Genomic DNA, 18,146 nt, shown 5'->3' with positions numbered 1-18,146 from the left:
CTCTGCCCTCATACGTGCCAATAACACCACTCATTCTGGCATCTCTGCCCTCACATGTACCAATAACACCACTCATTCTGGCATCTCTGCCCTCACACATGTCAATAACCCCACTCATTTTGGCATCTCTGCCCTCACATGTGCCAATAACACCACTCATTCTGGCATCTCTGCCCTCATACATGTCAATAACACCACTCATTCTGGCATCTCTGCCCTCACACATGTCAATAACCCTACTAATTCTGGCATCTCTGCCCTCATACATGTCAATAACCCTACTAATTCTGGCATCTCTGCCCTCACACATGTCAATAACCCCACTCATTCTGGCATCTCTGCCCTCACACATGTCAATAACCCCACTCATTCTGGCATCTCTGTCCTCATACATATCAATAACCCCACTCATTCTGGCATCTCTGCCCTCAAACGTGCCAATAACACCACTCATTCTGGCATCTCTGCCCTCATACATGTCAATAACACAACTCATTCTGGCATCTCTGCCCTCACACATGTCAATAACCCTACTAATTCTGGCATCTCTGCCCTCATACGTGCCAATAACACCACTCATTCTGGCATCTCTGCCCTCACACATGTCAATAACACCACTCATTCTGGCATCTCTGCCCTCACATGTACCAATAACACCACTCATTCTGGCATCTCTGCCCTCAAACGTGCCAATAACACCACTCATTCTGGCATCTCTGCCCTCACATGTACCAATAACACCACTCATTCTGGCATCTCTGCCCTCACATGTGCCAATAACACCACTCATTCTGGCATCTCTGCCCTCAAACGTGCCAATAACACCACTCATTCTGGCATCTCTGCCCTCACACGTGCCAATAACACCACTCATTTTGGCATCTCTGCCCTCACATGTGCCAATAACCCCACTCATATTGGCATCTCTGCCCTCATACGTGCAAATAACACCACTCATTCTGGCATGTCTGCCCTCACACATGTCAATAACCCCACTCATTCTGGCATCTCTGCCCTCACATGTGCCAATAACACCACTCATTCTGGCATCTCTGCCCTCACATGTACAAATAACACCACTCATTCTGGCATCTCTGCCCTCACATGTGCCAATAACACCACTCATTCTGGCATCTCTGCCCTCACATGTGCCAATAATACCACTCATTCTGGCATCTCTGCCCTCACATGTACCAATAACACCACTCATTCTGGCATCTCTGCCCTCCAATGTGCCAATAACACCACTCATTCTGGCATCTCTGCCCTCACATGTACCAATAACACCACTCATTCTGGCATCTCTGCCCTCACATGTGCCAATAGCACCACTCATTCTGGCATCTCTGCCCTCACATGTGCCAATAATAACACTCATTCTGGCATCTCTGCCCTCACACATGTCAATAACCCCACTCATTTTGGCATCTCTGCCCTCACACATGTCAATAACCCCACTCATTCTGGCATCTCTTCCCTCAAACGTGCCAATAACACCACTCATTCTGGCATCTCTGCCCTCATACATGTCAATAACACCACTCATTCTGGCATCTCTGCCCTCACACATGTCAATAACCCCACTCATTCTGGCATCTCTGCCCTCAAACGTGCCAATAACACCAGTCATTCTGGCATCTCTGCCCTCATACATGTCAATAACACCACTCATTCTGGCATCTCTGCCCTCACATGTCCCGATAACACCACTCATTCAGGCATCTCTGCCCTCATACATGTCAATAGCACCACTCATTCAAGCATTTCTGCCCTCATACATGTCAATAACACCACTCATTCTGGCATCTCTGCCCTCACATGTCCCGATAACACCACTCATTCTGGCATCTCTGCCCTCATACATGTCAATAACACCACTCATTCTGGCATCTCTGCCCTCACATGTCCCGATAACACCACTCATTCAGGCATCTCTGCCCTCATACATGTCAATAACACCACTCATTCTGGCATCTCTGCCCTCACACATGTCAATAACCCTACTAATTCTGGCATCTCTGTCGTCATACGTGCCAATAACACCACTCATTCTGGCATTTCTGCCCTCACACATGTCAATAACACCACTCTTTCTGGCATCTCTGCCCTCACATGTACCAATAACACCACTCATTCTGGCATCTCTGCCCTCAAACGTGCCAATAACACCACTCATTCTGGCATCTCTGCCCTCAGATGTACCAATAACACCACTCATTCTGGCATCTCTGCCCTCACATGTGCCAATAACACCACTCATTCTGGCATCTCTGCCCTCAAACGTGCCAATAACACCACTCATTCTGGCATCTCTGCCCTCACACGTGCCAATAACACCACTCATTTTGGCATCTCTGCCCTCACATGTGCCAATAACCCCACTCATATTGGCATCTCTGCCCTCATACGTGCAAATAACACCACTCATTCTGGCATCCCTGCCCTCACACATGTCAATAACCCCACTCATTCTGGCATCTCTGCCCTCACATGTGCCAATAACACCACTCATTCTGGCATCTCTGCCCTCACATGTACCAATAACACCACTCATTCTGGCATCTCTGCCCTCACATGTGCCAATAACACCACTCATTCTGGCATCTCTGCCCTCACATGTGCCAATAACACCACTCATTCTGGCATCTCTGCCCTCACATGTACCAATAACACCACTCATTCTGGCATCTCTGCCCTCACATGTGCCAATAACACCACTCATTCTGGCATCTCTGCCCTCACATGTACCAATAACACCACTCATTCTGGCATCTCTGCCCTCACATGTGCCAATAGCACCACTCATTCTGGCATCTCTGCCCTCACATGTGCCAATAACACCACTCATTCTGGCATCTCTGCCCTCACACATGTCAATAACCCCACTCATTTTGGCATCTCTGCCCTCACACATGTCAATAACCCCACTCATTCTGGCATCTCTGCCCTCAAACGTGCCAATAACACCACTCATTCTGGCATCTCTGCCCTCATACATGTCAATAACACCACTCATTCTGGCATCTCTGTCCTCACACATGTCAATAACTCCACTCATTCTGGCATCTCTGCCCTCACATGTCCCGATAACACCACTCATTCAGGCATCTCTGCCCTCATACATGTCAATAGCACCACTCATTCAAGCATCTCTGCCCTCATACATGTCAATAACACCACTCATTCTGGCATCTCTGCCCTCATACGTGCCAATAACACCACTCATTCTGGCATCTCTGCTCTCATATGTGCCAATAACACCACTCAGTCTGGCATCTCTTCCATCATACATGTCAATAACACCACACATCCTGGCATCTCTGCCCTCATACATGTCACCTCTGCCTTCATATGTGCCAATAACACCACTCATTCTGGCATCTCTGCCCTCATACATGTCAATAACACCACTCATTCTGGCATCTCTGCCCTCATACATGTCAATAACACCACTCATTCTGGCATCTCTGCCCTTATACATGTCAATAACACCACTCATTCTGGCATCTCTGCCCTCATATATGTCAATAACACCGCTCATTCTGGCATCTCTGCCTTCATACGTGCTAATAACACCACTCATTCTGGCATCTCTGCCCTCATACATGTAAATAACACCACTCATTCTGGCATCTCTGCCCTCACATGTGTCAATAGCACCACTCATTCTGGCATCTCTGTCCTCATACATGTCAATAACACCACTCATTCTGGCATCTCTGTCCTCATACATGTCAATAACACCACTCATTCTGGCATCTCTGTCCTCGTACATGTCAATAACACCACTCATTCTGGCATCTCTGTCCTCATACATGTCAATAACACCACTCATTCTGGCATCTCTGCCCTCATACATGTCAATAACACCACTCATTCTGGCATCTCTGTCCTCGTACATGTCAATAACACCACTCATTCTGGCATCTCTGTCCTCATACATGTCAATAACACCACTCATTCTGGCATCTCTGTCCTCATACATGTCAATAACACCACTCATTCTGGCATCTCTGTCCTCATACATGTCAATAACACCACTCATTCTGGCATCTCTGCCCTCATACATGTCAATAACCCTACTAATTCTGGCATCTCTGCCCTCATACGTGCCAATAACACCACTCATTCTGGCATCTCTGTCCTCATACATGTCAATAACCCCACTCATTCTGGCATCTCTGCCCTCATACATGTCAATAACCCCACTCATTCTGGCATCTCTGTCCTCATACATGTCAATAACCCCACTCATTCTGGCGTCTCTGCCCTCATACATGTCAATAACACCACTCATTCTGGCGTCTCTGCCCTCATACATGTCAATAACACCACTCATTCTGGCATCTCTGTCCTCATACGTGCTAATAACACCACTCATTCTGGCATCTCTGTCCTCATACATATCAATAACCCCACTCATTCTGGCATCTCTGCCTTCATACATGTCAATAACACCACTCATTCTGGCGTCTCTGCCCACACACATGTCAATAACCCCACTCATTCTGGCATCTCTGCCCTCAAACGTGCCAATAACACCACTCATTCTGGCATCTCTGCCCTCATACATGTCAATAACACCACTCATTCTGGCATCTCTGCCCTCACATGTCCCGATAACACCACTCATTCAGGCATCTCTGCCCTCATACATGTCAATAGCACCACTCATTCAAGCATCTCTGCCCTCATACATGTCAATAACACCACTCATTCTGGCATCTCTGCCCTCATACGTGCCAATAACACCACTCATTCTGGCATCTCTGCTCTCATATGTGCCAATAACACCACTCAGTCTGGCATCTCTTCCATCATACATGTCAATAACACCACACATCCTGGCATCTCTGCCCTCATACATGTCACCTCTGCCTTCATATGTGCCAATAACACCACTCATTCTGGCATCTCTGCCCTCATACATGTCAATAACACCACTCATTCTGGCATCTCTGCCCTCATACATGTCAATAACACCACTCATTCTGGCATCTCTGCCCTCATACATGTCAATAACACCACTCATTCTGGCATCTCTGCCCTCATATATGTCAATAACACCGCTCATTCTGGCATCTCTGCCTTCATACGTGCTAATAACACCACTCATTCTGGCATCTCTGCCCTCATACATGTAAATAACACCACTCATTCTGGCATCTCTGCCCTCACATGTGTCAATAGCACCACTCATTCTGGCATCTCTGTCCTCATACATGTCAATAACACCACTCATTCTGGCATCTCTGTCCTCATACATGTCAATAACACCACTCATTCTGGCATCTCTGTCCTCGTACATGTCAATAACACCACTCATTCTGGCATCTCTGTCCTCATACATGTCAATAACACCACTCATTCTGGCATCTCTGCCCTCATACATGTCAATAACACCACTCATTCTGGCATCTCTGTCCTCGTACATGTCAATAACACCACTCATTCTGGCATCTCTGTCCTCATACATGTCAATAACACCACTCATTCTGGCATCTCTGTCCTCATACATGTCAATAACACCACTCATTCTGGCATCTCTGTCCTCATACATGTCAATAACACCACTCATTCTGGCATCTCTGCCCTCATACATGTCAATAACCCTACTAATTCTGGCATCTCTGCCCTCATACGTGCCAATAACACCACTCATTCTGGCATCTCTGTCCTCATACATGTCAATAACCCCACTCATTCTGGCATCTCTGCCCTCATACATGTCAATAACCCCACTCATTCTGGCATCTCTGTCCTCATACATGTCAATAACCCCACTCATTCTGGCGTCTCTGCCCTCATACATGTCAATAACACCACTCATTCTGGCGTCTCTGCCCTCATACATGTCAATAACACCACTCATTCTGGCATCTCTGTCCTCATACGTGCTAATAACACCACTCATTCTGGCATCTCTGTCCTCATACATATCAATAACCCCACTCATTCTGGCATCTCTGCCTTCATACATGTCAATAACCCCACTCATTCTGGCGTCTCTGCCCTCATACATGTCAATAACACCACTCATTCTGTCATCTCTGTCCTCATACATGTCAATAACACCACTCATTCTGGCATCTCTGTCCTCATACATGTCAATAACCCCACTCATTCTGGCGTCTCTGCCCTCATACATGTCAATAACACCACTCATTCTGGAGGGGCGTTGGCTGCAGACACTGGAGGTTGTTTTTTTGGGGGCCCTGGCTGCTGATGGCACATGTGCCACTCCAGCTCCATGGGGTGTAATGCTTTTGATTCCTTGTCGGCCATCGGAAGGGGCTGGTGCAGTGGTGCAGTTGCTTGTCTTGCATTCTGGAGACCAGGAATCAAATCCCAGCACAACTCGTGTGAGTCTGGACACCTCACAATCTCTCTCTGTGCCTGTAAACACATGCAATGTAAAAACAAACATAAAATAAAACTCAAGGATTGTTCGGTGTGCTGTGCCAGGTGCATGCCCCCACTTTCCTCTCATCTCATAGCAGCCTCGTTTCTGTAATCAGGCTTCATCCCGGCGCACCACCCACTCAAAACTGTTCTCTGTGCAGCTCTGGGTGCGCTTAAATTAAGAGGAACGAAATAAACAAGCATTGGCAACGTCGGTTGGTCTTTCCCAGTTGACCTGTTAGCTTTGCCAATGCTTTTTGCAGATTCCGAGCAGCACCACTAAAAAAGCAACATGGCTATTTTGCTGATGCTGTGCAGCATTAGCCAAAAAAAGCCACAATTATGCAGCTATGTCATCCTACTGGCACACACATTCATGATGATGTATGTGCAAGCATTTGTCATCACATGTACGCACACCAGTATGATTGATGGTGCAGGTGCCATTAGCTCTCTTTTTGTTTTATTTATTGATCCAAGATCTCTGATGCCAAGTGGATTGGGAAATAACAACATATCAAAATGTTACCACAAAAGTGCTTCCTGTATGGCACAGCAGCCTGGTAGGCAAATGGAAGCTAGTAGGCCTTCCAAAAAATATAATAATAATAATAATAATTTAAACAAATGTTCAGGGCGCAATTGAGAAGCAGGTGTGGGAAGCAACGGGGAGTGAGCGGGCAGGGGGAAGCAAAAGGGGAGTGTGCAAAGAAATTAAGTAAAAATAAAGGTGGGTGTGGGGAGGCGAAAAATGACCCGCGAGGGAAAGAGCAACATGGAGCGTGGAAGAAGTTAGGGGTGAAACAAGCACACGAGGGGGAGCTTGTATCACACAAGTGAAAGAGCAATGCAGTATGTGGAGGATGGGTATTTGATGGGGAGAAACACACTAGGGAAGAAGAGCAGCACAGGGGGGAGAGAACAACACAGAGCATGCAGTATGGGTATGGCAGGGGAGAAGCACACGAGGGAGGAGCTGGTAAACATCTCTACTCTCATAGTGGGCATAATCAAAAAGAAACAAGTAGTTCCCTAAATGTTAGCAGTGGAAGGATACATGTTAGCCAATAAAAAGATGTAAAGGATTGTAACAAGGCCATACTCCAGGGGAGGGACATACACAAGAAGAGGAAGGCAAGCCATCGAATAAGAAGCAAGCAAAGGAGAGTGACAATAAAGACGACCCATAGTAAGCAAATGGGCGGGATCTAAGTTTTTGGTAAGCTCACCGTAGGTCTTTTGCAGCTAGACAGCTGTCTGGTAGACAAGATCTAAAACTAGGCATTTGAATCTCACTCATCCTCACATTCCTGAACTCACTAAAATTCACATCTGTGGCCTTATACACCACCAGTGTGTCATTTATTCTCACATCTCTGCCTCACTTACTTTAATGGAATCTCACTCATTGCCACATTACCACCCTAAAACACTGAGTTGAAGTCTCACTTATTCTCACATCCCTACACTCACACACTTCATGCAGTTCACTCATTCACATATAATTGTCTCCTGGAGTGTCACTCGTTGTCACATCCCTAGCCTTTTACACTTCAATAGTCTCACTTATTTCCACAGCCCTGCCCTCATACACTTCATGGAGTCCCACCCTTTCACATTTAACTGTCCTACTGCATTAGTGGAGTCTCACCCATTGTCACATGGCAGCCCCCTTACACTTCAATAGTCTCAGTCATTGCTGCATTACCGCTCTCAAACACTTCAATGAAGTCTCACTCACTCACTCTCACATCTCTGATCTCAGACTCTTCATGCACTCACTCGTTTGCGCATAATTGTCCTTGTGTTCATCAATAGTCTCACTCACTCATTCTCGCTCATTCTCACATGCCAGCCCTCTTAAACTTCAATTGTCTCAGTCATTGCTGCCTTACCGCCCTCAAACACTTCAATGAAGTCTCACTCACTCTCACATCTCTGACCTCATACAGTTCATGCACTCACTCGTTTGTATATAATTGTCCTTGTGTTCTTCAATAGTCTCACTCACTCATTCTCGCTCATTCTCACATGCCAGCCCTCTTACACTTAAATTGTCTCACTCATTGCTGCATTACCGCTCTCAAACACTTCCATGAAGTCTCACTCACTCTCACATCTCTGACCTCATACAGTTCACACACTCACTCGTTTGCATATAATTGTCCTTGTGTTCCTCAATAGTCTCACTCACTCATTCTCACTCTTTCTCACATGCCAGCCCTCTTACACTTCCATTTTCTCAGTCATTGCTGCATTACCACCCTCAAACACTTCAATGAAGTCTCACTCACTCACTCTCACATCTCTGACCTCATACAGGTTATGCACTCACTCGTTTGCATATAATTGTCCTTGTGTTCATCAATAGTCTCACTCACTCATTCTCACTCTTTCTCACATGCCAGCCCTCTTACTCTTCAATTGTCTGTCATTGCTGCATTACCGCCCTCAAACACTTGAATGAAGTCTCACTCACTCTCACATTTCTGACCTCATACAGTTCACGCACTCACTCGTTTGCATATAATTGTCCTTGTGTTCCTCAATAGTCTCACTCAATCATTCTCGCTCATTCTCACATGCCAGCCCTCTTACACTTCAATTGTCTCAGTCATTGCTGCATTACCGCCCTCAAACACTTCAATGAAGTCTCACTCACCCTCACATTTCTGACCTCATACAGTTCACGCACTCACTTGTTTGCATATAATTGTCCTTGTGTTCCTCAATAGCCTCACACACTCATTCTCACTCTTTCTCACATGCCAGCCCTCTCACACTTCCATTTTCTCAGTCATTGCTGCATTACCACCCTCAAACACTTCAATGAAGTCTCACTCACTCTCACATCTCTGACCTTATACAGTTCACGCACTCACTCATTTGCGTGTAATTGTCCTTGTGTTCCTCAATAGCCTCACACACTCATTCTCACTCTTTCTCACATGCCAGCCCTCTCACACTTCCATTTTCTCAGTCATTGCTGCATTACCACCCTCAAACACTTCAATGAAGTCTCACTCACTCTCACATCTCTGACCTTATACAGTTCACGCACTCACTCATTTGCGTGTAATTGTCCTTGTGTTCATCAATAGTCTCCCTCACTCATTCTCGCTCATTCTCACATACCAGCCCTCTCACACTTCAATAGGGTCTCACCCATTTCCAGTTCACTGTCGGAATCGACTTCAGTGACTCCTTCTCACATCACTACATACACTTGGAGTCTCACTCATCCCCCACTTGTTTGGTTTTGACTCCCTGCAGTATGCGATGTAATCAGTTATTTTCCACGCCTTCATTCTTGTAACTCGTGATCTATCAGTGAGTCTAAGACATTAACTCGAGAGCACATAGTACAGCAACTAACCAGGACTGTGTGATATGACTGCAACAAGCACAAACAAGGAAAAGTAAGGCAGCTGCCTTAACCAACACCAGGTGACGCCAAATCGCAAGAATGTGTCAGGAAGCACTACTAATGAAAATTGTTGTGATAGAAACACTGAAAATAACTGTAGCTTTGCTGGCTGCAATGGACAATAAACACCTGACTACAGTGTATGAAGGTCTGCAGCTCCAATGAATGCATTCTATACATCCAACACTTTACCTGTAGACCACGCCTACTTAGATGAAAACCCCTTGAAAGGGAATCCTTACCTTTCTTAAGGAAATTATCATTGTCAATGTTAAATGCACTGCACATTGTCTGAATGACTAAGTGAGCAGCCCGCGTCTCCAGAGGACCTGGTTGGCAAGAACATATGACTTCAATTCTCAACTAATGTTTGATGTTCTTCTCTTTTCTCCTCTCCAGTTTTCATCTGTAGTTTCATGGTGGCTGCCCCCATCTTCGGTTACCTTGGAGACCGTTTCAACAGGAAGATCATCCTCAGCTGCGGCATCTTCTTCTGGTCCGCGGTCACCTTCTCCAGCTCCTTCATCACCAAGCAGGTAAGAGTTCCTGAATGCACAAGTGGAATGTCCCCACAGTCCCACTGAGAGATGTCAGTGCCTAAGTTACTGCGCAAATGGCTGATCAGTCTGGAATACAACAAGAGGACTCGTGGTGTTGCTGCTGGAGAGGTAAAAAGGCCCCGATCCATAGCAGATTCTTAGCATATCCCCAGAAGATACATTTTTACACCACTAATTTTAATGGTAATTGTTTACACGCTCAGTTGTTACGTTTTAAAAACTTGAATTCCTCTAACCAAAATGTTGTTTTAATTATATTTTAAAGTCTATTAAACCAAATAAAGTTTTGCTCAATATTTTCCATTGCTTTGACCTCAGCATTGTTGCCTCCTATATTGATATAATATTAGTCCCTCGTAATTGGTGGTTGTTGTTGGCTGTTACACCGTGGCTTTCCATTGCCACTTTGTTGCCACTCGGCCATCTTTCTTGGCATCCTCTATGGGTCTTCACATTGTGAGTAAGACATCACTTTGATTATGCCAACTTGGCCTTTGGTTATGTTTTGATGACAGAGAGAATATATTAGTGGGGATTAGAGAGAAATATTGTATTATGTAAAGGCTTTCTTAAAACATAATGCCACAAGGTATACCACGTGGACATTCTAGTTTACCAGATATAAATGGTGTCTCTTCTGGTTCCAGTTGACCCATGGGAGTTTTTCAACATTAGACTGTAAATGTATAATAGAGGAAGCAAGGGAAGATGCACTGGTTAGATACACATGTCATTAGGAACCAATAGCCCCACCTAGACTCATACTTTAATGGATTATTTCCAAAGAACAGCTGGAATCAACTGTGACTTCCGTCATACAAGTTCAGTGTATGTCTAAACCCCAAATTTAACATACTGAATATAGCAGAAGCCATCTGTAACTGGTCAACTGGAGTTTCCATCAGAGTTCTCACATCTGGTCAAAAAACATTGAGAAAAAGCAATCTTCATTTTCAAACAGATGACACCAAGTCTACTCCCACCCAGACTGTAAGAAGTTCTCTTTTCTGCAGCCATCTGCTCCCAGTATGCAGACGGCTATTAGCAATAGTGTCACAGGGATGAGCCAAGAACAACACATCACATCTTGACATCTGAGCATCCCAAGGCTGCTTCCACTGAGCCAGGATGTCTGGATGACAGACCTGGGCTACACAATGTCATTGTGTCCTGCACTCTTTTCCTTGTGCTGTTTGGGCCAACCCTCCTTCCCCATATGAGAAAAGCTAAATACGCTTACGTGTGTGCTCAGACAGTGATACAGGGCAAGAAAGGGCTAAGAGATTTGATTGGTCCAGCGAAAGAAGGATTGAAAATTGGGAGTGTGGAGAACTGCGTAAGTTGGTCCTTGAAGTCCATTACGTTCAATTGCTTTGACAATTCTAGGAAAAGCTTTTTTCATGTGACCTTTTTCTCCGGGTGCAAATGAGTGATACCCTCAAGTTGATTCTACTGTAGGGTGATTCAAAGCTGTTTTTGGGACGAAGAGAGCAAGTTGGTGATCAAATGTTTGTACACTTGAAAAGCCAGCAAATTGCAGGAAAGAGAAGATGATGATAGATGTATGAGGCTATTTTTATCGTCTCTGTTTTTTAACTGAAAAAATCCTTTCTTTTAGTATTGCCTAATTTATGATGGAGTTGAGTAAACACTGGTTTGTTCTTTGGATTCTGGGTTTATCATATATTTTGATGTCTCACTGAGCACTGCATGGTTTACATTCTTCACACAGTATTGTAAGTGCCTGCTTGCTACCCTTTTATTTCTTCATTATAGGACAAACTATAATTTTTTTCTGATGAAATGTCCTTGGTCACCCAAACTTTGCTGCTTTTCTCCACAACAAGCAACTCTTCACCCCAGAATCAAAACTCGAACCCGTAGTGACAAATCAGTTGTCGTTCCATTAGACCGGCCTGGCCTTCAATTTCACGCATCATTGCACACATAGCATATACATATGTTTGCAAAATACCTTCAGAGCCAAGTGCATACAGATAGGGTTTAACATCATGGAAATGGATGGTTACATAGTGGCATAGAATGGCACATGCCATCGTGGATGAGCATGGTGGATATTCAATTAGAATGGAGATAGATCCTCATTGGCGTGGATGGCTGGATAGCCACATAGAATCGTATATCATCCAGGGCATGCACCTGGACAACCACATAGAATGAAGATAGATCATCAAAGACGTGGACATCTGGACACCGATATAAAATGGAGGTAAATCATCATGAACTCGATCAGCTCGACAATCACATTAAATGGAAGTATATCATCAACGAAGTAGAGGGCTGGACACCACATAGAATGGAGGTGGATCATCATGAACCTGGATCGCTGGAGAGCCACATAGAATGGAGGTGGATCATCATGAACGTGGATCGCTGGAGAGCCACATAGAATGGAGGTGGATCATCATGAACGTGGATCGCTGGAGAGCCACAAAGAATGGAGGTGGATCATCATGAACGTGGATCGCTGGAGAGCCACATAGAATGGAGGTGGATCATCATGAATGTGGATCGCTGGAGAGCCACATAGAATGGAGGTGGATCATCATGAACGTGGACCACACCACATAGGCAGTCATGTAGAATGTGGCTGGATCATCAAGGACATGAACCGCTGGACAAGCTCATTGAATGGAGGTATATCCAGCCGCGGCCTGTAGAGGGAGTTCCAGTGGGGCAGAAAGGCGGGGGGCAGCGTGGGGAATGCTAAAAACCGGAATATGGATAATTGGAGGTAAGTAAACAATTTAATAAATAAAACGAATTTCGTAGCGCGCCCTGCATCGCAAAATGTGATGCAACGTGCGCTATGACATTCGTTTTATTAATTACATTGTTTACTCCCTCCACGGGCCGCGGCTGGGTATATCATCAATGACGCAGAGGAGTGGACAGACACATAGAATGGAGGTACATTATCATGGATGTGGATCGCTGGATGACCACATAGAATGGAGGTGGAACATCATGGATATGGATCGCTGGATAACCATATAGAATGGAGGTGAATCATCAATGACATGGATCACTGGAGAGCCACACAGAATGGAGGTAGATCTTCAAAGACATTGACTGCAGCAAAGCTAGATAGACTGGAGGTATATCATGAAGGACGGGGACACCTGGACAACTAAATACAATGGCGATATATCATCACGGATGTGATCATCTGGACATCTATATAAAATGGATGTATATCATCAAGGATATGGGTGTCTGGATAATCACATTGAATGGATTTGGATAATCGAAGACATGGTGCAGGATAACGACATAGAACAGGGGCATAGCTCTCAATGGTGCAACAGAAGCGTTGCAGTTACACTGGGCCCACTAAACACTTCCATTGCTGTATTTTACTATTCAACCCGCAGCCGGGGCCAGTTTAACATGCCCGCACTAGGACTCATGTCACCTTAGCTTCAACACTGGGATTCTCCTTAACAGACATGTGGTGTAATTGAGATGTATTCTGGTGAAGATTTAGTCCATTAGTTAAGTTATCAGTGGTGGAACTAGACGTTCAGTTCTCTAATTCCAATTTCCCCAGTTGGACAAAATTGAGTAGTCCTGCTGTTTCAGCTCTATACTTTTGAGTTGGCTACGCTTAGAAACAGATGCCACCAAATCATTTCTGTATAAAACTATGTATATATCTGTGCAGACACGTATACAGTAGCAAGTGCCAGCATTCCGGCTATTCTAGTGGAAGCGTCCATGACCGCCCTCTCCTTGGGTGATGGGTGCCCGGCTGTTCGAGCGCAGGTATTTCCACGTAGTACCAGGTGCTACCGACAAAGGGGCATATTACCAAGCAATAGCGATAATTATCGCTATTGCTTGGTTAGAGACAACATTTTACTGCTGAGCTGCGGCGATTTTTATCGCAGATAAACCTTGGTATTACCAAGGTTTATCGCAAATGCGATAAAAAACGGCCGCAATGCATGAATATCGCTGAAAAGTCAGCGATATTCAAGCATTACCGAGCTAATGCTCTTAGCCATGTTATCCACCTCCCATTGGATAACATGGCTAAGAACTGCTCAGGGCAGGTGTTAGCTTTTGGAGATATTCGCGCTTAGCGCGAATATCTCCAAAAGTTGGTAATAGGAGATAGCGATGTTAGCGACTGTTTCCAGTCGCTACCATCTTGTCACGCCCACTTTGCATGTCATTAATGATAAATATCACTGACATGCAAAGTGGGGCCCAAGATGGTCGCTATCTCCTACTAGCTGTCGCTAACTGGTGTTAGCGACAGCTAGGTAATAGGGAGATAATTTTATCTCCGCTTTCTTGGCTTTTAAAGCCAAAAAAGCGGAGATAAACCCCATTGATAATATGCCCCAAAATTCCCTGCTGTCACCAGCAAGTACAACCAATTCTGCACCAGCCTAGGGAGTGGAGGAGCCCACCCGACCACATCTGGTCACTGGATAATGGTGGCCACAATCTGAGTTGAAGCTTTTTACTACTAAATTAGGCGAAAAAACCCTGCTTTCACCTGAAAAAAACATGGAAAACGTCTGCGCTACCTGGCATTCTAATTTAGTTTAATGGCGTATGTAGGGTCCGTGAACCATCATAAATTGAAAGTTCCTTGTGGAAGTTATGAAGGTCCTTTTGCTTTAAGGCTCAAGTTGGATGGGTGAGGTATCAACATGTTCTCTTTAGTTCAGCTACCCTCATTGTGAATCAGGCCTGATGTCTCTGTGCTGTGAAGCTCACTTTTTTCACTTAAAGGTTGTCATGTGTAGGCATCGGCCGATTGGCTCAAACATTCATCCTTTAATGGTCGATTCAATCAATACTTAGTACTTACTCTGGATCTGCTAAAAATGTGATATCAAAGGGCACTGAACCCCAAGATAAGGAGCTCTCAACGATGTCCTTTTGCGCCTCGAAAGTTTATTATTTGGCCACCGGAAAGCGTCCTTTGTGGCGTGGAGCAGCATGACCGAGATATCTAAAATCCCAAAGACACAATACGACATGGAGCCGTGAAGGAATATAAAAATTAATATTAGGTTGTGTGGATCACATAAACACGGAAAATCAAGGGACGCGGACGGGCGCCGGTTCGTGTGAGTTCGTGTGAGCCAACGGCAATGACTATAAATTCTAAATTATTTGACATGTTTTCCAACTTCTGTAAAGCCACTTTTTCCTCGCCCAAAAAACAAGGCGCCTAAACAGGATCTGGAATGCGTGAAACATACCTATAAAAAACGGATTATTATTTTAAGACCTGCACACGTCAGGTGTGTGAATCACTAGGATGTCACATGGAAAACACGCGGTCTGAGGTGCAACAGCAGTGACGTGGGTAGGAAAGCCGGCTCTGTGGTTTGGAAGGAGGCCCAGAGGCCTTCGCGCTGGTCACGGGTGGACCAGGCCAGTGGTCATCGTAGAGCCAGCCCAGTCTGCTCAGGGGGCGGGGCTGTGGAAGAAGCCTCAGGGGTGACCTTCTCTATACAAGATGCCCACGTCACGGAGGACCACCAGCAGCACTGCTGTGGTTTCCAAGTCAGCCATGACGTCACTAAGGAGACCCTATAACTGCGGCCACTTGTGTCTCAAATAATCAATGTCACCCGGGAGCACCAACAGACCTCCTACGACAGGAACTGACGTCAGTGGCGCCTTGATACTCTTCCGGGCGAGTCGTGCGCTATTCAGGTACGCATAACATAACACATGTGAACAGCACCCAAACATCTACGAAATATTTCACCAGCTGCTGAAGTCACCAGCACACAGCAGCGGAAGTGATCTCATGCCAGCTCTGACCTCACAAATGAACACTAGTGGAAGTGAGCAGTGACTCACAATAGAACAGTGCACTGGAAATGCTGCCACCTGATCCCGAGCGATCACTGACATTTCGATGGATCGCCAGTGGACCAACTTGCAACTGCTCTCTAGTGCACAGTGACTTCCCAAAAGAACATCAGTGGAACTGCTGGGACCTGGTTTCAAGTGAATAGCAGCACCCACTACCAAACTCATACGTGAATTGCACTGGTTAAAAATTGAGAACAGAATCAAATTCAAATCACTATGCTTTATGCATAAAATCTCAGCAAATAAAGCTCCTAAATATCTACGAAGTCTGGTACAACGTTACCATCCATCCAGGACGCTGAGATCTACAACAGCGAACAAATTTGCTGTGCCCAAAATAAGACTATCACGCATGGGAGGTAGATCCTTTGCTTACCTTGGTCCCTCCCTGTGGAACTCCATGCCACAAGCTTTGCGCTCAGAGGTTAATTATTTCAGGTTCAGAAAAGCCATAAAAACCTGGCTGTTCAACATCTAAGTCCGCTGACCAACTCCCTTTCACTGAATCACAAGCGCCGGGAAACCCTTTGCTGGGTAGCTGTTTGCGCTATACAAACTAAACAAATAAATAAATAAACACAGAGGCAAACCAGCGGCACTGCTGCCACCAGACCTCAAGGCAGCAGTGACTTCACAATGTGGTGTTCCTGTCAGTACTAGTGATGTCACTAGTGAACTCTACAGGAACTGCTGCCACCAGACCTCAAGGCAGCAGTGACTTCACAATGTGGTGTTCCAGTCAGTAGTGATGTCACTTGTGAATACTACAGGAACTGCTGCCACCTGATCTCAGTCAGCAGTAACTTCACAGTGTGGTGTTCCAATCAGTAGTGATGTCACTTGTGAATACTACAGGAACTACTGCCACCAGACCTCAAGGCAGCAGTGACTTCACAATGTGGTGTTCCTGTCAGTACTAGTGATGTCACTAGTGAACTCTACATGAACTGCTGCCACCAGACCTCAAGGCCGCAGTGACTTCACAGTGTGGTGTTCCAGTCAGTAGTGATGTCACTTGTGAATACTACAGGAACTGCTGCCACCTGATCTCAGTCAGCAGTAACTTCACAGTGTGGTGTTCGAATCAGTAGTGTTGTCACTTGTGAATACTACAGGAACTGCTGCCACCAGACCTCAAGGTAGCAGTGACTTCACAATGTGGTGTTCCTGTCAGTACTAGTGATGTCACTAGTGAACTCTACAGGAACTGCTGCCACCAGACCCCAAGGCAGCAGTGACTTCACAATGTGGTGTTCCTGTCAGTACTAGTGATGTCACTAGTGAACTCTACAGGAACTGCTGCCACCAGACCTCAAGGCAGCAGTGACTTCACAATGTGGTGTTCCAGTCAGTAGTGATGTCACTTGTGAATACTACAGGAACTGCTGCCACCTGATCTCAGTCAGCAGTGACTTCACAGTGTGGTGTTCCAGTCAGTAGTGATGTCACTTGTGAATACTACAGGAACTGCTGCCACCTGATCTCAGTCAGCAGTGACTTCACAATGTGGTGTTCCAGTCAGTAGTGATGTCACTAGTGAATACTACAGGAACTGCTGCCACCTGATCTCAGTCAGCAGGTATTCACATTGTGGTTTTCCAGTCAGTAGTGATGTCACTAGTGAATACTACAGGAACTGCTGCCACCTGATTTCAGTCAGCAGTGACTTAACAATGTGGTGTTCCAGTCAGTAGTGATGTCACTAGTGAACACTACAGGAACTGTTGCCACCAGACATCAAGGCAGCAGTGACTTCACAATGTGGTGTTCCTGTCAGTACTAGTGATGTCACTAGTGAACTCTACATGAACTGCTGCCACCAGACCTCAAGGCCGCAGTGACTTCACAGTGTGGTGTTCCAGTCAGTAGTGATGTCACTTGTGAATACT

General features: G+C 45.5%; 1 protein-coding gene across 2 annotated transcripts in view; it reads left to right on the top strand.

The window, feature by feature from the left end:
* The window catches only part of SPNS2 (SPNS lysolipid transporter 2, sphingosine-1-phosphate), a 296,234-nt gene that overhangs the window by 133,713 nt on the left and 144,375 nt on the right, over positions 1-18,146 (top strand). For both annotated transcript variants that reach the window (XM_078679449.1, XM_078679450.1), the window contains exon 3: positions 10,229-10,365. In XM_078679449.1, the coding sequence (XP_078535575.1) occupies positions 10,229-10,365 (137 nt within the window). The remainder of the gene's footprint in view (positions 1-10,228; positions 10,366-18,146) is intronic.

This window comes from Lissotriton helveticus, chromosome 3_1 (genome assembly GCF_964261635.1).
Source record: "Lissotriton helveticus chromosome 3_1, aLisHel1.1, whole genome shotgun sequence".
Taxonomy (NCBI): Eukaryota; Metazoa; Chordata; class Amphibia; order Caudata; family Salamandridae; genus Lissotriton; species Lissotriton helveticus.
Note: the sequence above shows the minus strand (reverse complement) of the source record. Positions and strands in the feature narration are given on the sequence as shown.